Source organism: Eptatretus burgeri, chromosome 7 (genome assembly GCF_056783735.1).
Source record: "Eptatretus burgeri isolate ZD-2024b chromosome 7, Ebu_testis_v1, whole genome shotgun sequence".
Classification (NCBI taxonomy): Eukaryota; Metazoa; Chordata; class Myxini; order Myxiniformes; family Myxinidae; genus Eptatretus; species Eptatretus burgeri.
The window spans coordinates 90,221,535-90,238,306 of NC_140967.1; the positions used below are offsets into that span (position 1 = coordinate 90,221,535).

General features: G+C 46.7%; 1 protein-coding gene across 2 annotated transcripts in view; it reads left to right on the forward strand.

Annotated features, from left to right (window-relative positions):
• The window catches only part of LOC147023767 (cadherin-2-like), a 55,305-nt gene that overhangs the window by 38,125 nt on the left and 408 nt on the right, over window positions 1–16,772 (forward strand). Inside the window, exons 10-15 of one of the 2 annotated variants that reach the window (XM_085889538.1) lie at window positions 430–680; window positions 2,086–2,228; window positions 2,403–2,630; window positions 2,960–3,190; window positions 5,401–5,702; window positions 15,664–16,772. The exon at window positions 15,664–16,772 is cut by the window's right edge and continues 408 nt beyond it. In XM_085889538.1, the coding sequence (XP_085745664.1) occupies window positions 430–680; window positions 2,086–2,228; window positions 2,403–2,630; window positions 2,960–3,190; window positions 5,401–5,702; window positions 15,664–15,870 (1,362 nt within the window). In that variant the 3' untranslated portion in view covers window positions 15,871–16,772. The remainder of the gene's footprint in view (window positions 1–429; window positions 681–2,085; window positions 2,229–2,402; window positions 2,631–2,959; window positions 3,191–5,400; window positions 5,703–15,663) is intronic. The other variant, XM_085889539.1, reaches the window with a different exon arrangement.

Consider the following 16,772-nt stretch of genomic DNA (forward strand, 5'->3'; position numbering starts at 1 on the left):
ACACAAAGGTGTCTGTGACAATGTTGTCATGACAGAGCACTGCACCAGTTAAATACATTTTGTGCAATCCATAAATACCTTTAATATTGGGTATAATGCAGACACGGACGTAGATCCTCGGAGCAGTGTGATTGCCTGTGTGCTGATGTGCAAAATGCTGGAAGCAGCACAGCAGTCAGCAGCCTCTGCCATCATTACATTTTACTTTTTCTCTTAAGCTGTTACTTCAAACTTGAAACTTCTTGTTAAAGGTGAAACCCCAACATCACTATCCAATTATATCGGTGTCAGTCGGAGGTACTTATCATCCTGTGGTGCGTTTTGGCCTGCCTATGCCATTTTGTTTTACATCATAGCATCACCACATTGTGGTACAATGCCAAGTTGAACAACCCAACTCGAATTTTCTTCTTTTTTTCCCATTGACAGCCTGTGGATTATGAACTTGACCGTCAGTTCATGTTGGTGGTAGAGGCAAGGAATGAGGAGCGCTTGGTCGGCTCGCGTTTCACCCCCTCGAGCTCGGCCACGGTCTCCGTGATGGTTCGGGACGTGAATGAACCCCCGACGTTTCCCGGCGGCATGCAGCGAGTGCGTGTTCCTGAGAACCTACCCGTTGGCTCGCGTCTCCTCAACCTGACCGCCAGAGACCCCGACGTGGACATGCGGCAGGCCGTGAGGTACCCACACCGGGTGTTATGCATAAAAGCAGCGTCGAGCTGAGGTTTTCTTGGTTAAAGGTTGTGAAGACATGTTGATAATTATTTTGATACTAATTATGAGCAAGTTAAATAAACTGAGGGTCAAGTCGGATTCAGACCACCCATTGCACTGTCAGTACCATGGTCACTCGGTAAATGAAGGACAAAACGATGGAAATAAAAATTCCTTGTGAGCAATATTTTTTTATTGAATAAATAATTCATGTTTACTAGCTTCTTCTCTGTTACACCATTGTTGGCTCAGAGGGAAGAGATAAAGGCAGACAAACTTAGAGCTGCCAATGAAATGGCTCTGTCGGCTTTTTGTGTGGTCAATCTCGCACCGAACACACACAACTTTTACAATGCAGGAAGACTCAACGCTTCAGATAACAATGGTGTTTAAGCATAACCTGAAATATTGTAGTTAAATGGAACAGCCAGCTTGTTTAGACGCTCTACTCCAAAGCATTGATACCTCATGATAGTTGGAAATGGGTGTCAGGAGGGGAAGTGTGTGGCAAGATGGCAGAACTACCATTTATTACCTCCACCACCGAAGGTGGACAGAGGTTGTTTTCACCCCTGTCTGTATGTCGGTGAACATGATATCTCAAAAAGTTGTGGACGGCTTCAGACGAAATTTGGTGTAGATGTTGGGTGTGTGACAAGCTTGAAATTATTAGATTTTGGTGAAGATCTAGAGGCTAGAATTTTTCAAGTGATTCTTAAGCGTTGAGAGATGGGGCCAAAAACGATGTATAGCACAATATCGCAAAAAAGTTATGGACGAATTTGGAGAAAACTTGGTGGACAGGTTGGGTGCGTGACGACGACGACGAATCAATTCGATTTTGGTGAACATCCAAATCCAGATGCGGATGCAATAATTTTTTAAGTGAGTGTTCACCATTGAGAGATGGGGCCAAAAACGATGTGTAGCATATCTCAAAAACTTATGGGAGAGTTGGTTAGGTGACTAGAATAAACCAATTCGATTTTGGTTCAGGTCGGGATCCAGATCCGACCAATCAATGGGATACAAAACGTAAACTGTTCAGCCCGGCGGAGGTACGCGCTCTACCTAGTGTCGTTCTAGTTTTTAATAAAATGTTTTTAAAATACTAATATTTACAAAACCTATTTGATTGCATGTATGGCTGCTTACATCCAAGCACATCTGTTCCCTTAGTAAATATCTTGAATGAACAGATGTGGGAGAAACAGAAGGTGATAGAGAAAGATCTCTACAGGGTATTCTATTGGACCATTGCCCAAAAAGGATAGTGTGCAATAGTCACATAGATTTTCACACGTTTATATTCACACCAGTCGTGTCACGAATGATGGTTGTAGAAACCCTGCTCTACTCTCTCTCTCTCAGATATTCTAAACTGAGTGATCCTGCTGGTTGGCTGACGGTGGACCTGGTGTCCGGGCGTGTGACCACGGTGGCGGAGCTGGACCGAGAGTCTCCGTTTGTCTCCCGTAACACTTATCTCGCCACCTTCCTGGCTTCCGACAGCAGTAAGGACATAGCATTGGCTAAATACACTTAACTAAACTCCTTGAACTGGGCAATGCTACCGCAGGTGCCACAGTTGTACTTGCAGTAATGTCTTATGGATGATACTGTGGTGGCGAGGGGCGGGGGTATGCACGACAACATGTACAGGATCCTTCTTTGATGATGCCTACCAGGTGGGGGAACTGGGACGGGAACCTTGCTGCTGGAGTTAACAGACGTGAATGACAATGCACCGACCGTACGGCCGGTCGAAGCAGAGGTCTGTGAAAGACCTGACTCTCGTGGAATCAACATCACTGCCGATGACGCAGATGTAGAACACAACGCTGGACCCTTCTCCTTTGAACTCGTCTCCAGCCCACGTGATATCAGGCGGAACTGGACACTCGATCGGGTGGATGGTAGGTTCCTTGTTTTGTGGAATTTTCAGTATGCATCTCCTGCGTGATTTAGCTGGGCTCCAGAAAATTTCACTTCAATACCCCAGGCTCACTCGGCTTTCCAACACAAGTTGTTATTTCTGTTATGTAGGACTCGAGTCCAGAAATCTTGAGTGCTTCCATCTTAGTGTGAGGGAACATGATTAATTGGTGTTATTAGATCTGAATACTTCATGTTCGTGAAATTGTCCTGTTGGTTTAAAACATTCCTCGAAGTTATCGTCATCACGGAGTCTGGCTGTGGCTCCTCTTGCACGCCACTCAACCCCCGATTCTTGCGTACTGTGCAGGACGACGAGTACACCTGCGACTGAGGCTTGACTATCTGCCGGTGGGTCGTTATGAAGTCCCGATGCTGGTTACAGACTCCGGAAATCCAGCACTGGCAAACGTGTCGACAGTCCTGGTGAAGGTGTGCACCTGTAATGAGGCGGGCGACTGTGCCCTCGTGGAGCCGTTCGTGGCGAGCCTGGGGACGGGTGCCATCATCTCCATCCTCATCTGTATTCTGCTGCTACTCGGTAAATGAAAACTCCAAGTGGGCGTGAGGCCATGGGAATTGGCTCGAGTCAGGAAAGTTTGTGCAGAATATCGAGGATTTGAGTAAGAGGCTTATACGGCTTATGGATATGTTTTTTGACAAGACTGGTGTTGATGAAAACTCTCCTTTCCCTTCTCCGTGCCGGAGCACAAAAGAGTGGATGGTTCATTTGCTGAGAGGCACGACAGACATTCTCTCGACCTCACCCACCTCCCCACACCACTTCCCCGGTTCCACGACCTTTATAAGGGCTTGGTTTTATATAAGTAAAAACTTTTCAACAAAATCGACTCGGTGTAACCTTTGTAGTTGCCCGGCCAATCACTTAAACTTGCTAACGATCTGCAAGGGCTCGTAAATCCTCTTGTCGGTTGTTAACCTCTGTTTTTTTCTTTCTAGTTCTTGTTGGTCCTCTTTATCCTTTACTTTTATAACTTTCAGAAGGTGTGTTTGAACAGCTTGTGTCACTTAGATGTTATCTGGTCCGTTGTCACGAGCGCCGTGAGCTGCCGACGGAAAAATCAGATCGGATAAAATTTTATCCTCAATTTATGGTTCGTATTCCATTTTCTTTTTATACCTGTTCAATTTCGCATCGAAGGAATAACTTCAAAATGGCCGTCGAGCCTGGCGTTGATGCGGACCTTTGTAAAACGACCTGCGGTGTTGCCCGGGGAGCTGTCTTTATCCTTACCTGTGTTCTTTGGGTTTTTTTCTGGTTTTTTTTTTTTGCAAATGCTTCACGGAATGAAGCTCTGCCTCGAAAGAGTGCTCGTGTCCCATGAGTTGAAACTTTTACGACGGAGGTGGATCGCATTCTATTCATTTCCCCCTTTATCTCGTCCGATCTGCCCTCGTGGAGGCCTCGCAATAAGTTCTTTCAAACAACGTGTTTGTGAATTTTCTTGCCGTTCAGACTGATTATTATGTTGTGTTATAAAAAAAAATTATTTTGTTCTATTCTTACTATTGAGATTCACCTGCGTATAATCGTTCACATTGGCAGGGTTACATTTGTCGTTTCGGCATCATCTGGAACACATGAACATGCGTAACATACCGTAGGTGGGGAGGTGGGGGCCCGGGTGGGGTAGATTGAGGGTTGTCCTAGGGTCAGAGCAAAGCTGATTTGACCTCTGGCCCCTTGCAGCTCATAAACCCCGTGGTTTTTTTTTTTTCACAGTCTGCTTGAGCAAACAACCTCAGGAAGGTTGAACGGATGAGTTTGGGTATCAAGAAGAGGGCATGCCAAACGGTTGAACAGCTTTCCACTATCCCAGCCTCAGGGTTTGAATCCGCCATGATTGTGCCCAACAGTGCAGGTTCATTTATTTATGGGATGACGGTCGAAGTCATATTTCATGAAATCGTGACCATTATGGCAAGGCGTCTTTGCCAGGGAATGCTCGAGTACGCGGTGATAATTTTTTTTTTAAACTTTCTCCTGACTGAGTGTTGTGCTGGTTGGGTGAGGTTTGAGTTCGTCAGTACGTGAGTGGGGGATGGAAGAGGCAGCCAGCCGCTTTGCTGCCAAGCACCGAGTCTTTTGGGGGGATGTTGGTGCATTAAATTGTGAAGTTATGGTCAAGCTTTTACAAAATATCCAGGTTTATGATATGATGGGGATTGTGATGGTGGTGTTTGCAGGATTTTTGTTGTCTTGGGGTTGAAAGATAAATAAAACAAAGCTTTGAAGGGGCAGTACATTAGCCAAGCTTTAAGTACACATTCCCCTGAACTAATGCTGTATTAATCTTTGCTATGCAGACGTTGAGACTCGTGCAAGCGATGGAATCTTGTTTTTAAAGGATGGAGGCCTCGCTGAGTGAGATGATGGGTATCAAGTAGATATGTGGACCAATAAAGAAATAAACTATAAACATGACGCCATGGTGGTTCTTTTTCACCGATATAAGACTCATGGAGCGAGGAGACATCGTTGTACTTTTAAATGAATTACAAAGACATAAGCAGACAATAGACAAACCATTACAATATAGGCTTTCACCCTGAGATCCCATCACCATGAGGCAGTTGCTCAGATGGGAACACCAAACATGCTATTAAACCCAAGTTTGGGACTCGACATGGGATATCTGACAGCAATTACTACCTTTAAAACTCTTTGAAATATTCAAGTGAAGCACACTTGCTAATGGAAGCACGCTTGCTACATGTGTGTGTGTGCAGTGCTGGTGTTGCTGTTTGCCGTGTACTCTCGTCGTCGTGACAAGGACCACGCCACCAAGGAGCTACTCTTTGAGTCTGAGGAGGACGTGAGAGATAACATTCTCCGTTACGACGAGGAGGGAGGTGGCGAGGAAGATCAGGACTATGATCTGAGCCAGCTTCAATGTCCGGATGAATCCCCGAGCTTTAAGGGGCCCGGTTTGCGGCGGTTGGACGAGCGTCCGGCCCTAACCCAGCCACACTATCCCTGCCGCGGTGCCCCACCCGGTCACCCCAACGACATGGTTGACTTCATCGGAGAGGTTGGTGGAGTTTTCAATTATTTTCTGAAACGTTTGAAACCAGGGATAAAAGAAAAGTTATTTTTGTTGTGTGCAATCTCGAGTCTTTTCGATGTGCAAGATGTTGCAGTTCAAATCAAAAGTGCTGTGGCGGTTCTAACGAGTACAGGCAGGAAAGAAGGATTGTGTGTACGTCATTTTTAATAAATTGATGTTGTGTACATTTTGTGAAAATAGAAATATAAGACTTTGCAAGAATACAAATTTGAAATGAAAGGAGAAACGGCAAAACAAAGTATCGAATGAAACACTCCCCACTTTGGAGAGGATGTTGAGCCGGCTGTCTTGACTGCGATGATGTAAAGATAAAGGACTCCACGATACATTTTGCAAGAGCAAGCTTTCTGGCTGGAACCTTTACTACATCATTATCCCCCACGCTTAAATTTTTTCATTTTTTAAACGGAGAAATATTGTAGTTGGCTCTGTCTGTCTCTGTCCGTCCGTAAACACTATCTTCTCCTAAGTGGTTGTGCAAAAATTCACCAAGCTTGGTGGTGATGATCACCACATGGCAAGAAGGTGGTGAGAGCAGTATCGTTTTTGGCTTCACCTCCAGGGGCAGGGTCAAAAGTTCCAATAACAACAAAAAGCAATTACAGGCATATTTTAAAGCATTTTTAAATGAAGCTTTTTATAGCAATCAACATTGGGGGACGCATCAAATATGTAACCATTTTTGGATATCACCCCCGGATATCATGCCCCAGGGGGATGGGGACTTCGAGTCACAGGGGTCTCAAAACGGGGAAAAGATTTAACTCAAAAATTGATATTGTGTCATTCCTGGTAAAACCTTTTGCCATCTTTCAACTTTGCTTTGCGTGAGAAGCGTGGGGATTAGCGACGGCGTGCCATCGACTTCGTATTGAGGTCATTATTCACCAAAAGCTTTGGGACAGCACACTCAAACTGGATTCGAACCCTCCAATCATACACGTGCACATTTTCCCCCCCCACACAGCAAAGCAACAAGTGCTTTATAAAGGTGTGTGGCAGGTATCTCATCTCGATTGTCGTCAAGATGCTGAAAAAGTAAAGGTGTTCACAACAGTACTGAGGAATATATATTTTTAATCGCAGCAAGCTGTATCTGCAGGAGTCTTCGTCTGTCAACACCACACCGAAACCGATGCTTGCTTCCAACTTGGAATTGCTCACATATAGTTCTCGAACAACTCCGTCAATGGTGGCATTGTCGGAAAACTTTCATCAAACCACACGGAGAGGGCAGACAGCCAGATGGGTTTGCCCCATTTGTGTGAAAATGCTGGTAGTTGGAATTTACTGACAAATACAGGCCAGAGGTTTCGCCCCCATTTTGGTCCCAAAATGCAAAGCTTCCGTTTGCTGTGCGGTTATGAGAGAAAAAGCATCACATGGTCACCGTGACTTGTTTGCGCGAATTGGTTCTCAGGAATGGTTTTGTGCTGAAATTGCTTACAATGCCATCCGCCACCACAAGGCCTGTATTGTTCCTCATTAAGTGTTACCAAATCATGCTGGGGTTCGGTGGCCAAACGCTCAGATTCCCCCTCTGTCTGCAGCTGTTGTGACTTCATTGGAAGCATTTGCTGCCTTGACAGCTGCTAACAGCTGTCTTTTTGGGACTGGTGGGGTGGTGGGTGGGGGGGGGGGGGAGGTGAAAGTGGGAGCAAAGGACCCAATTCTTTCAATAATCTATAATGAGAGAGGCTTCTGAGGACATTCTTTCGATGTCTTTGATCATTACTGTCCAGATGCCGATGAAGCCCCTGTGTGACCTTTTCACTGAGTTATACAAATACAATACAAGGAAATCTAACACACGTGGAGGCCATTCAGCCCATCATGGCTGCGCGAACAACATACTAATTTATCTACACGAGATCCAAGGAAGAAAATACAAAAAACAAGTTTTTAATTAACGAATTTTTATTTTTAGTAGTTTTTGTAATTTTTTTCTTCCCCTCATTGGAAGGGGGCATGGGCTTGGTGAAAAACACACAACATAAACCTTGACAAGACCCCCACAAACAGCGCTCCGTACACGTCATGCACGCAATCACCCATCAATGCTCAAACGACCTAAAAGTCAAATCAACATCCCCACACCCCTCTATCTCCATAACTTCCAGGTACCTGTCTAACTCTAATTTAAACTTATCTACTTTTTTCTGCTGCCACTACCTTTCCAGGGAGGCCATTCCATGCATTAACTACTCTCTGAGTAAAAGTCCCCTTCCTTTGCTACCTTCTCAACTCTCCTCTTCCTTACTCTCAGGCTATGGCCCCTGGTCCCATCACTGTCTACTCTGTTGAATAATTAATCTGCACTTATTTTATCTATACCTTTCATTATCTTAAACATCTCCTCGTAACCACCTCCTTTTTAGTGAAGAAAGCCCTGTCTCCTTCAGCCGCTCATCATAGCTGAGTCGAGCTCGGTCCGGAATCAATGTGGTAGCCCTGCGCTGAACCCTCTCTATGGCATCTATGTCCTTCCTGAATTGTGGGGACCAGAACTGCACACAATATTCTAGACGTGGCCCTCACTAAATTCCAGTACAATGTTAACACCACCTCTTTTGATTTATAAATGATCCCCCTCCAAAAACAACCAAAAACACTATTTGCTTTACTTATAGCTGCCTGCTTACCTCCCGTATCTATTACCACCCCCAGATCCTTCTCCTGTTTGACATGCTCCAAAATGACCCCTTGCATCCTGTAATCTCTATTTTCATTGTTCTTTCCCATTCCCAACACCTTACACTTGCTCAGGTTAAATTCCATCTGCCAATCTTTTGCCCAATCTTTACAAGTATCAATACTTTCCTGTATCTGATCACCACCCCCTCTACTATCCACCTCACCTCCAAGCTTTGTGTCATCTGCAGATTTGGAAAGCTTACTCTTTACCCCATTATCCAAGTCATTGATGTAAATAATGAATAGTAATGGTCCGAGTGGTGATCCCTGAGGTGCCCCGCTACATACATCCTCCCACTCACAGAAAAGAGTGAAACACTTTTCAGACGTTTTATTGAAGCAAACTGTAGAATCACCCTGCCTGCCCCAGTTATGCTTAATCCGCATATTACAAAGGTAACCTCATAAGCTGACCAAAAATCAATCTTCTTCTTCTCTTCCCCTTATAAGGGGGTGAGGTCCAATGGTACCATACTTCTACCCTGCCTTGACCACAATATTCCTCCACTTCACCCTGTCATCAGCCAACTCTCTCCACTCTCCAACTACCCCTACCTTTCGAATATCCCTGTTCACACAATCTTCCCATTTCAACCACGGTCTCCCTGTTTTCCTCCTACCTTGCTCCCTCCACGTATCTGCTCTCTTTGCCATTCTCTCTTCCTCCATCTGCACCAAGTGTCCAGCCAACTTCAGCCGGCTTTTTATCAATCTTCCCGTCAAGCTCATCTGCACACCGGTCCCCTCCCACAGTTCATCCATCCTCCTATCCACCCTCTTCGCTCCCACAATCCTCCTGTCCCAGTTGTTCTCGCAGACCTGCAACCTCTGTTTTCTCTCTGTCAGTGCAACCATCTCGAGACCGTAAAGGTAGGTCGGCATACACAAGATACCAGAACTTTCCCTTTCAATTTCCTTGATATTTTTCGGTCTGCCATTACTCCCTCCACCCTCCTCTACATATTCTCATCCACCTGAATCCTCCTCTGTACGTCTGCCTCTGACCTACAATCCCTGGGCACTGTTCCTCCCAGATACTCAAACCTATTTCCCTGCCTGATCTCCTTCCCCTCTAAGCTGATATTCATTTCTTTTCTCTGCTGCCCGACCCACATCACCTCAGTCGTCTCCATACTCATCTTCAGTCCATGCTTTCCAGAATGCCTCCTTCCACTCCCTCAGCGTTTCCTGCATCTCCTGCTTACTCTCCGCCACAACAGACAGATTGTCCGCATTCAACATCTGCCCCAGAATATCTTTCATTTTGACCCTCCTGCTTACCATCCCCATCAGCATGATAAACATGAGCTTCCCTGCCTCAAACCGATGTTCACACTGAAGTCTGACATCCTAGAACCAACCGAAACTCTTCCCTTCATTCCTTTGTACATCCCTTCCACCAACCTAACTTCTGCTTCCGGCACTCCCGTCCATCCAAATGTCGCCATCACCATCTCTCTTGGGACAGTCTCATCGGCCTTCCCCAGGTTCATCAATCCCTAATCCATTTCACCTTGCACCTCCAACCTCTTCTCCACCAGCTGTCTCAGCACGAACATCCCATCCGTCATCCCCCCTCCCATTTGTAAACCCCTGTTGTTCTTTGCCAATGTCCATCTCCAAACGCTTCCTAATCCTCCCATCCAGAATCCTCTCCTGTTGGACTCCAAATCAAAAATCAAATCAAATTTTAAAATCTGATTATAATAACTGTGATACATGCAAGTGTTGATACAACTTAATAACACAAAAGAGCACTGTCGACACTGCCCAATCAACGTGAGACTTGCATTTATCTTTTCCTGCCACCGGGTGGCAAGAATTCCAGAAAATGCTGCATTGTGCCGTTTGAGGTGATATTCACAATTATTTGTGTGCTTCTCTCTCATATCACACACTACAATATCCGCTAGTTCCTCTGCATTGAAACTACATCAAACTTGTCTGACGATGTCAACAGCTGTGTTTCCACCACATTCCAGCAGGAAAATTGCCAGGTCTTCCCACACTGAGCAAACGTCACATTGATATTGCTGCATCAGGAAAATGTCCACACACTTGCATCATGACCCACGAGTTAAACCGATTCCTTCTACAGCCAAATTACGCGCATGGGACGGTGCGTCACCATTTGGGAGATCTTGTGAGTAGCCCTTCAGCAAAAGGACATTGCTGTTACGTCCTGAGTCTGGTGCACTTTATCGTTGCTACAGGTGGCCATTTAAGCTCGAAAAGGTAACCATTAGGGCCTATCTACAGTATACATTACAAGCAAAAACAATGTGCTTTGGATTTACTGTCCTACCACAATGTGTAAGTAATACGTGGATCGGTTATCAATGCTATAGATCGGTGCACAACGTACACACTCCTTCGGTGCTATGTGCATGAAACTGTGGGCGAAGCTTTCATTGGATGGCAGCAACTGCAGGTTCAGTGGATGGCAGCAACTGCTGCTACTTAGGATGGCAGCAACAACGTCACCCCCACCCACCCCTTTGCCCTCCCTTTTTCCCAATTCCCTCTGCCTAAATTATATCCATGTGGAGTAATAATTAATTATTATTCAAGGTACTGCATTTATTGCTTCCCAGGCTGACTATTTCCCCGACAACATAATGTCTTTGCCTCCGAAGCCAGTTTGCTACTTAAGCTGCTTGTTTACGAGGTGCTTCGTATGGTAATGAGTCCATTTTGTTGCTTCCTTCAATGCTTTCTGAAGCTCTAAATAAACATGAGAGCGGCTTGTAGTTAAGCTCAATATATAGTTACAGATCCGGGGTGGCGGGGATTCGCACCCGACTCTTGGGGCCAAACGTTACAGATTCGGCGCCACCCTCACCACCGCCGTCTCCGGGGTTTATAACGCCGGCTGGCTCGGCACAGGCCTCGGGTCACGCGTCTTCAATCGCGATACCAACGTACCCCTGCACCTTACCAGTTGGGGAAATAGACCCCGGTTACAGACTGGTTTTGTCAGATGCTGAGCGTTTTCTGCCAGTCTGTAACCATTTTGGTTTATTATACCAATCGAGCGAATTGTTTCTCAGCACGGCACGAATTGACTCAAAGCGGCAACTTCATACGAATCAGCCAGATTTATTGGGGAACATCGGGGAAAGACAACACAAGCAAAGTATTCACAACAATGTTGTAATCAATCTATAACCCGTTCTTAAGGCCTAAGTCACATTTGCTCTACAGCGAGGATACGGCGGCCGTACGCCCTCTGAATTGACAGAAACGTGCGGCGGCCGCAGAGTTTCTGCGGTGGCCTCAGGGTGGCCCTACGCCGTTTTGCTGTCTTTTACAGGCCGTAGGGGTCGCCGTGGAATTATAACGCAGAGTTATAACTTTTTCATTTCTACGTTCGCCGTAGCAATTCGACAAGCCGAAAAAAAAAAACTGGTTAAAAAAAAAAAAAAAATGAACCCACTCGTTACCGTCCGTCTGGCCGCACGTTCGCCTTAGGGCCCCCCCTGCGGTCGCCTTGCAGGCACCTTGAGGCTACCTTGCGTCTGCCTTGAAAATTCTATGGCCGCTGCAGGGCCCCCTTAAGGTCACCGTGCGACATCAAATCAAAGACCGTACGGCACCCCTACGTTTTCGGTCTCCACAATTTCTAAATACGCCGTGCGACTCCCCGAAAAATAAAAACATATGTGACTGCTACATTGTGTGACCGTGGAAATACTGCGGCCGCTGTATAATTGCTAGTGGCCGTAGATTTTGGAGACCCCACGGCCGCCGTGGCAAATGTGACTTAGGCCTTACTAGGGAACTATGGATTACGGGTTTCGAGGGGGTCCCGAACGAGATATGCCTAAAACGACATGCAGACAAGACAGAGTACTTGATGATGTTTCATGGACGAGAGGAAAGTGTCAAAAGCACGAATGTGGCTCGTAACAAGCGGATGTCCACAGATTTGAGCCCCAAGCTCGAGCATGCCGCGTGGCAAAATGGCGCTCGTCCTCCTTTGTCGCACCGCCCATGCACGTGGCCTCCGTGTGTTCAGACCCCGCGAGGTCGGCTGCACCAGACCGTCAGGTCGATGATGAGTTTCAGCTGGTTTCTCACAAGGTCCAGCATACAAGTCCAGGCCTGGCCTGTTCACCAGGCCTCGTTCACAAAGCAGATCGCAGACAGACACAGCTGTCCCCTACACAGCAGATCACGACTCCCACCAGTCGTCTCTCATCCAGCCGAGGGCAGACAGACCTGCAGTCCTTTCCCTGCCTTTCCTTCAGCCCTGGCTCGCTTCTCCAGGCCACAGACGGCAGACCCCGGCGCGCCCAGATCCAGTTTCTCTCCCTGCAGAATCACCACTGGCTTTTCTTCTTTCTGCTCGCCTCGAAGCCCGACTGCTCATCCAGCAGATCGTGCCTCGACACCCGTCGTTTCTCTCTTGCCTTCCCGGCGCACGCTTGCCTCGAAGCCCGACTGCTCAACTCTGTCCTCTCAGTTTCTTACCACTTTTTCTTTTTGGGGCACGCCCCTTTACGAAGCCGACAAACTCCTCCCCCTTAGTTTCACTTCCTTCTCTTTGGCCACTCCCCCTCTCAGTGCTGGGCGGGGACTATTGTCCAGAGAGAGGAAGGAAGGAAGAAGAAGCTCTCGATCCACCACCACTGCACAAACAAATAACAGCCTCTTACATCTCCCGACACACATGTAACATCCATTTTACCGAACAGCCTGGCTAAACATGCATTTAATTGGAGATCTGAGCTAATCCGATATTTAGTAGCATACTGAGGGCCATTTCCGCAACAATATTTTGTTGTGGGCCGGGGTCTGTGGCGAGAACGACCACTAGGTGGGGGAGGTTACGCCGTCTCCCACGAGACTCCCCGGAATTGTAGGCCGTCGCTCCGGATAATTCCGTGAGCCCGCGGGTCGCTGAACCAACCGTGGACACCAATATCTCAACCGCGTAGCGTAGGGTCTGTTTGTCTAAAACCAATATACCTAATTAACTGCGCGATTTCGACTACCGGGGAAACCACGCCCTCGGCAGGTCTTGCTCGAACCGGGTCACTCTACCGATTGCGGTAGAGTACCAACTTCCAACTCCGGTTCGGGTGCAGCCGAGCGGAAACTGCCAAACCGTGCCAGCTATGATAGACTGATTACCGGGGATGAAACCCCGCTTATACTCAGACCCGGACCATGCTGGACCAATGTAAGAAGGGACAGAAACGGACTGGGAACATTTCTAATAAATTTATAAACAGTAAAATAAAGACAAAGGCAAGACTTGACGCGAATATGCAATCAGGGAAATATTTACAATCAGCAAAAACACTTACTCAGTTCTACTTACAAGATGGGCCCACACGCAGACACACACACAAAAAGAAAAGAAACCCAGAGTTCTTTATTGGACCCTCCAGCTGATGAGAGAGAGACGAGCAGGGAGTCAGAGTCCGGATGGGTACCTGGCCATCAGAGAAAGGGGGTACTCCATGCTGCGGCACCTGCCAATGGTCGTCGGCCTGGTCCCAGTCGCACGTGGGGGACTCGTGGTTCGTGGCAGAGCTCGGGTGGTGAATAGTCGGGGTCCACGGAGGGAGGTCGGGGTCGCTCTGCCCTTCTTTGTTGAGGCCCAGCAGAGACGCGTTCGCCACCTCTATGACCCTCTGCTCAACCCTCGTGACAGCAAAAACCAACTAAGAACTCGTAACAGCCCCTCGTAATCACTCAAGAACTCCAGCGCAACCCAAAAAAGCACGACACCCTCGCAACCCCACCAGTCATTTTTATAGATCTCCTTCGATAGGGGAGGGGCCTTGGTGTTGCCGACATCACTGTTCACCCCGATTGGATGGGGCTTCCATGGGTCCACCCTCTCTGGGCGAGATTTCGGCCAGGCCGGAAAAACCCGTTCACTGTACTACAGACTCGCTAAAAAGGACCCACCGCCAGATTGAATTGGGACGCTGGAGGAAGTGGCCAGGAATGGCTGCAAGACCCTGCCTTGGCAAGTCAGTGTTTGTAGATAGTGGGTGGATAGTGGGTCGTGATGGGGAATGGAATGGTGGTTGGTTGTTCCTTGGAGGGTTCGTTGGATGTAAAGATTTAATAACCTAACTAAAAAGAAGTCGCAACGCATGTTTTTGATTCTCCCATTAGACAAAAGGAAGGGAATCTGACGACACATGAACTTAACGAGATAACTGACTTTTGGGACCTGTATGTTGAATGCAAATGGTTTCCAGATCGTAACAATATATATATATATATATATATATATATATATATATATATATATATATATATATATATATATATATATACACACACATATGTAGTAGAGTGTAAGTAAACATCTATAAAGTTCTGTGTATACACTGCTTGTTCACTGTAGTTACTGTTACATCATATAATTTATTTTATATGACTATTTAAAGTTAATACTTCTTCATTGGCCACAATTATTCCCACGTGACTGGGGGTTGGTCGAGGGAAGGTTGGCCAAAGTCTTTCACGAACCGGCTTGTCAGGTTCGACTCAGGTTAGACGCAGGTTAGGGTAGGAATTTGTAATTTGTTCATGGTTCCGGCGATGGTTCGCCTACTGTTCACAGAGGACACCGTGGGATCTTTCACGTCTACCATCTAATGCCAACATAAGGGACACCACGTTTAATGTCCATCCGAGGGACGGCACACACATTGATGAATCACCCTGCCTGTTAAACACTGGCATGACAGTTTATAGATGGGTCGGGATTATTTAAAGTTAATCCAACAAATCGACTTCAATTCGTAAATGCGACGCTAACCATCGTATGTCAGCTTAAATCGGGTCCATCCTCATGCAAGTCATTCGTCTGGATCAAAATGTTTATTTTATTCAATCCGTTTCCTAAAATATTCTTGCAACCTAACTTGGCAAAAGTTCCCTCAAATGCTTAACTGTCGTACAAGCATAATTCAGGTCGTTTGTGGTAGGTAGTGATCAGACGTGGGATTCAGAACTGCAGCTGTTGCATTATTGTGCTGTCCCAGAGGGAGGATGGGAAGGCCAAAGATGGTAATGTGAGCCAAATTCCATGGGCAACCTCAGCTGTTGCTGCCATTTCTTCAACCAAAAACAGTTACTAACTTTCTTATACTGGTCACGTCAGTCTTTCAACGGGTGATATGGGTTGTTCACGGGTGGCATCTGCAGGTAAATCACCGCAGTAATCATAAAATCTCTTCCCTATCCCTCTCTCTTCCCACAGAGCTTGAAGGCAGCAGACAATGACCCGACGGCACCACCGTATGACTCCTTGTTAATGTTCGATTATGAAGGGAGCGGCTCCACCGCAGGGTCTCTGAGCTCACTGGAGGCAAGCTCCGACGGAGACCAGGGCTACGACTACCTGCATGATTGGGGTCCACGGTTCCGCCGCCTTGCCGACATGTACGGTGGCCGTGGGGACGATTGAGTCGGTAGTTCAAGGAAAAGTCTCGGTACCATGGAGGGATGTGGTTTTGAAACCGGGAAGGGCTTTTGGAGCTGGGTTAGGGAATGGGAGGTTCAGCAAATGGGGGTGTGGGAGGGGGGGGTAAATGTTATGTCTTATGAGGGTGTTGGTACGAGGACAAAACTCAGAGAAATTTTAAAGTTCAGAGTTTAGATCCACAGTAAGTATATAAACCGTGGCAGCATAAACGAAAGAGAAATATTAGTTGTGACATGTAAAGACTGGGCAGTGAGGTGTAGCATGACATGTAAAAGAGAGTTTTGTAAAGTTTGGTGCATTGGCACAGGTAGGGATGAAGCAGGTGAAGAGTAGGATTTGGGGTGAACGTGTCAGGGAATGGCTTTTAATTGTGAACGTGATATAGGAGACATGGGAAAACAAAGGAGAAAACGGAGGTTTTTGTTTCCCCCCTTGATATCTAACACCCATGGTCTCATACTTCCCTATTTTGCAGAGGAGCGACGATTGCGTAGGCAGAAAGGAGAGCAATTAAGAATGGGGCACGGTATTTAAACCGAAGGGTACCGATGTGAGGAGGTCTTGAGCCTTCGGCCTAGTGAACTCGGCTGGTTTAGGCCAAAGCTGCGTACACCTGCCATGCAACAGTACGCCGAGTCTATCGTCCAACTGAGGTTGCTGACACATGGATTTTAACGTTGCGAAGAACCCGCAAAGTCCCGGGCCAAGACCACGGTCACTTTGTGATTGAGCCACGTGATCATGTCCTTCTCGGCGTAGTGAGGGCGACCGACCGACTCACAGAACACCCTTAGGATAACTAATCCTATAGCTTGTAAAATAAACTTTACACTGGAAATTATGGAGTAATTACTAGCTCACTTGGAGATGCTGTGCCATTTTTC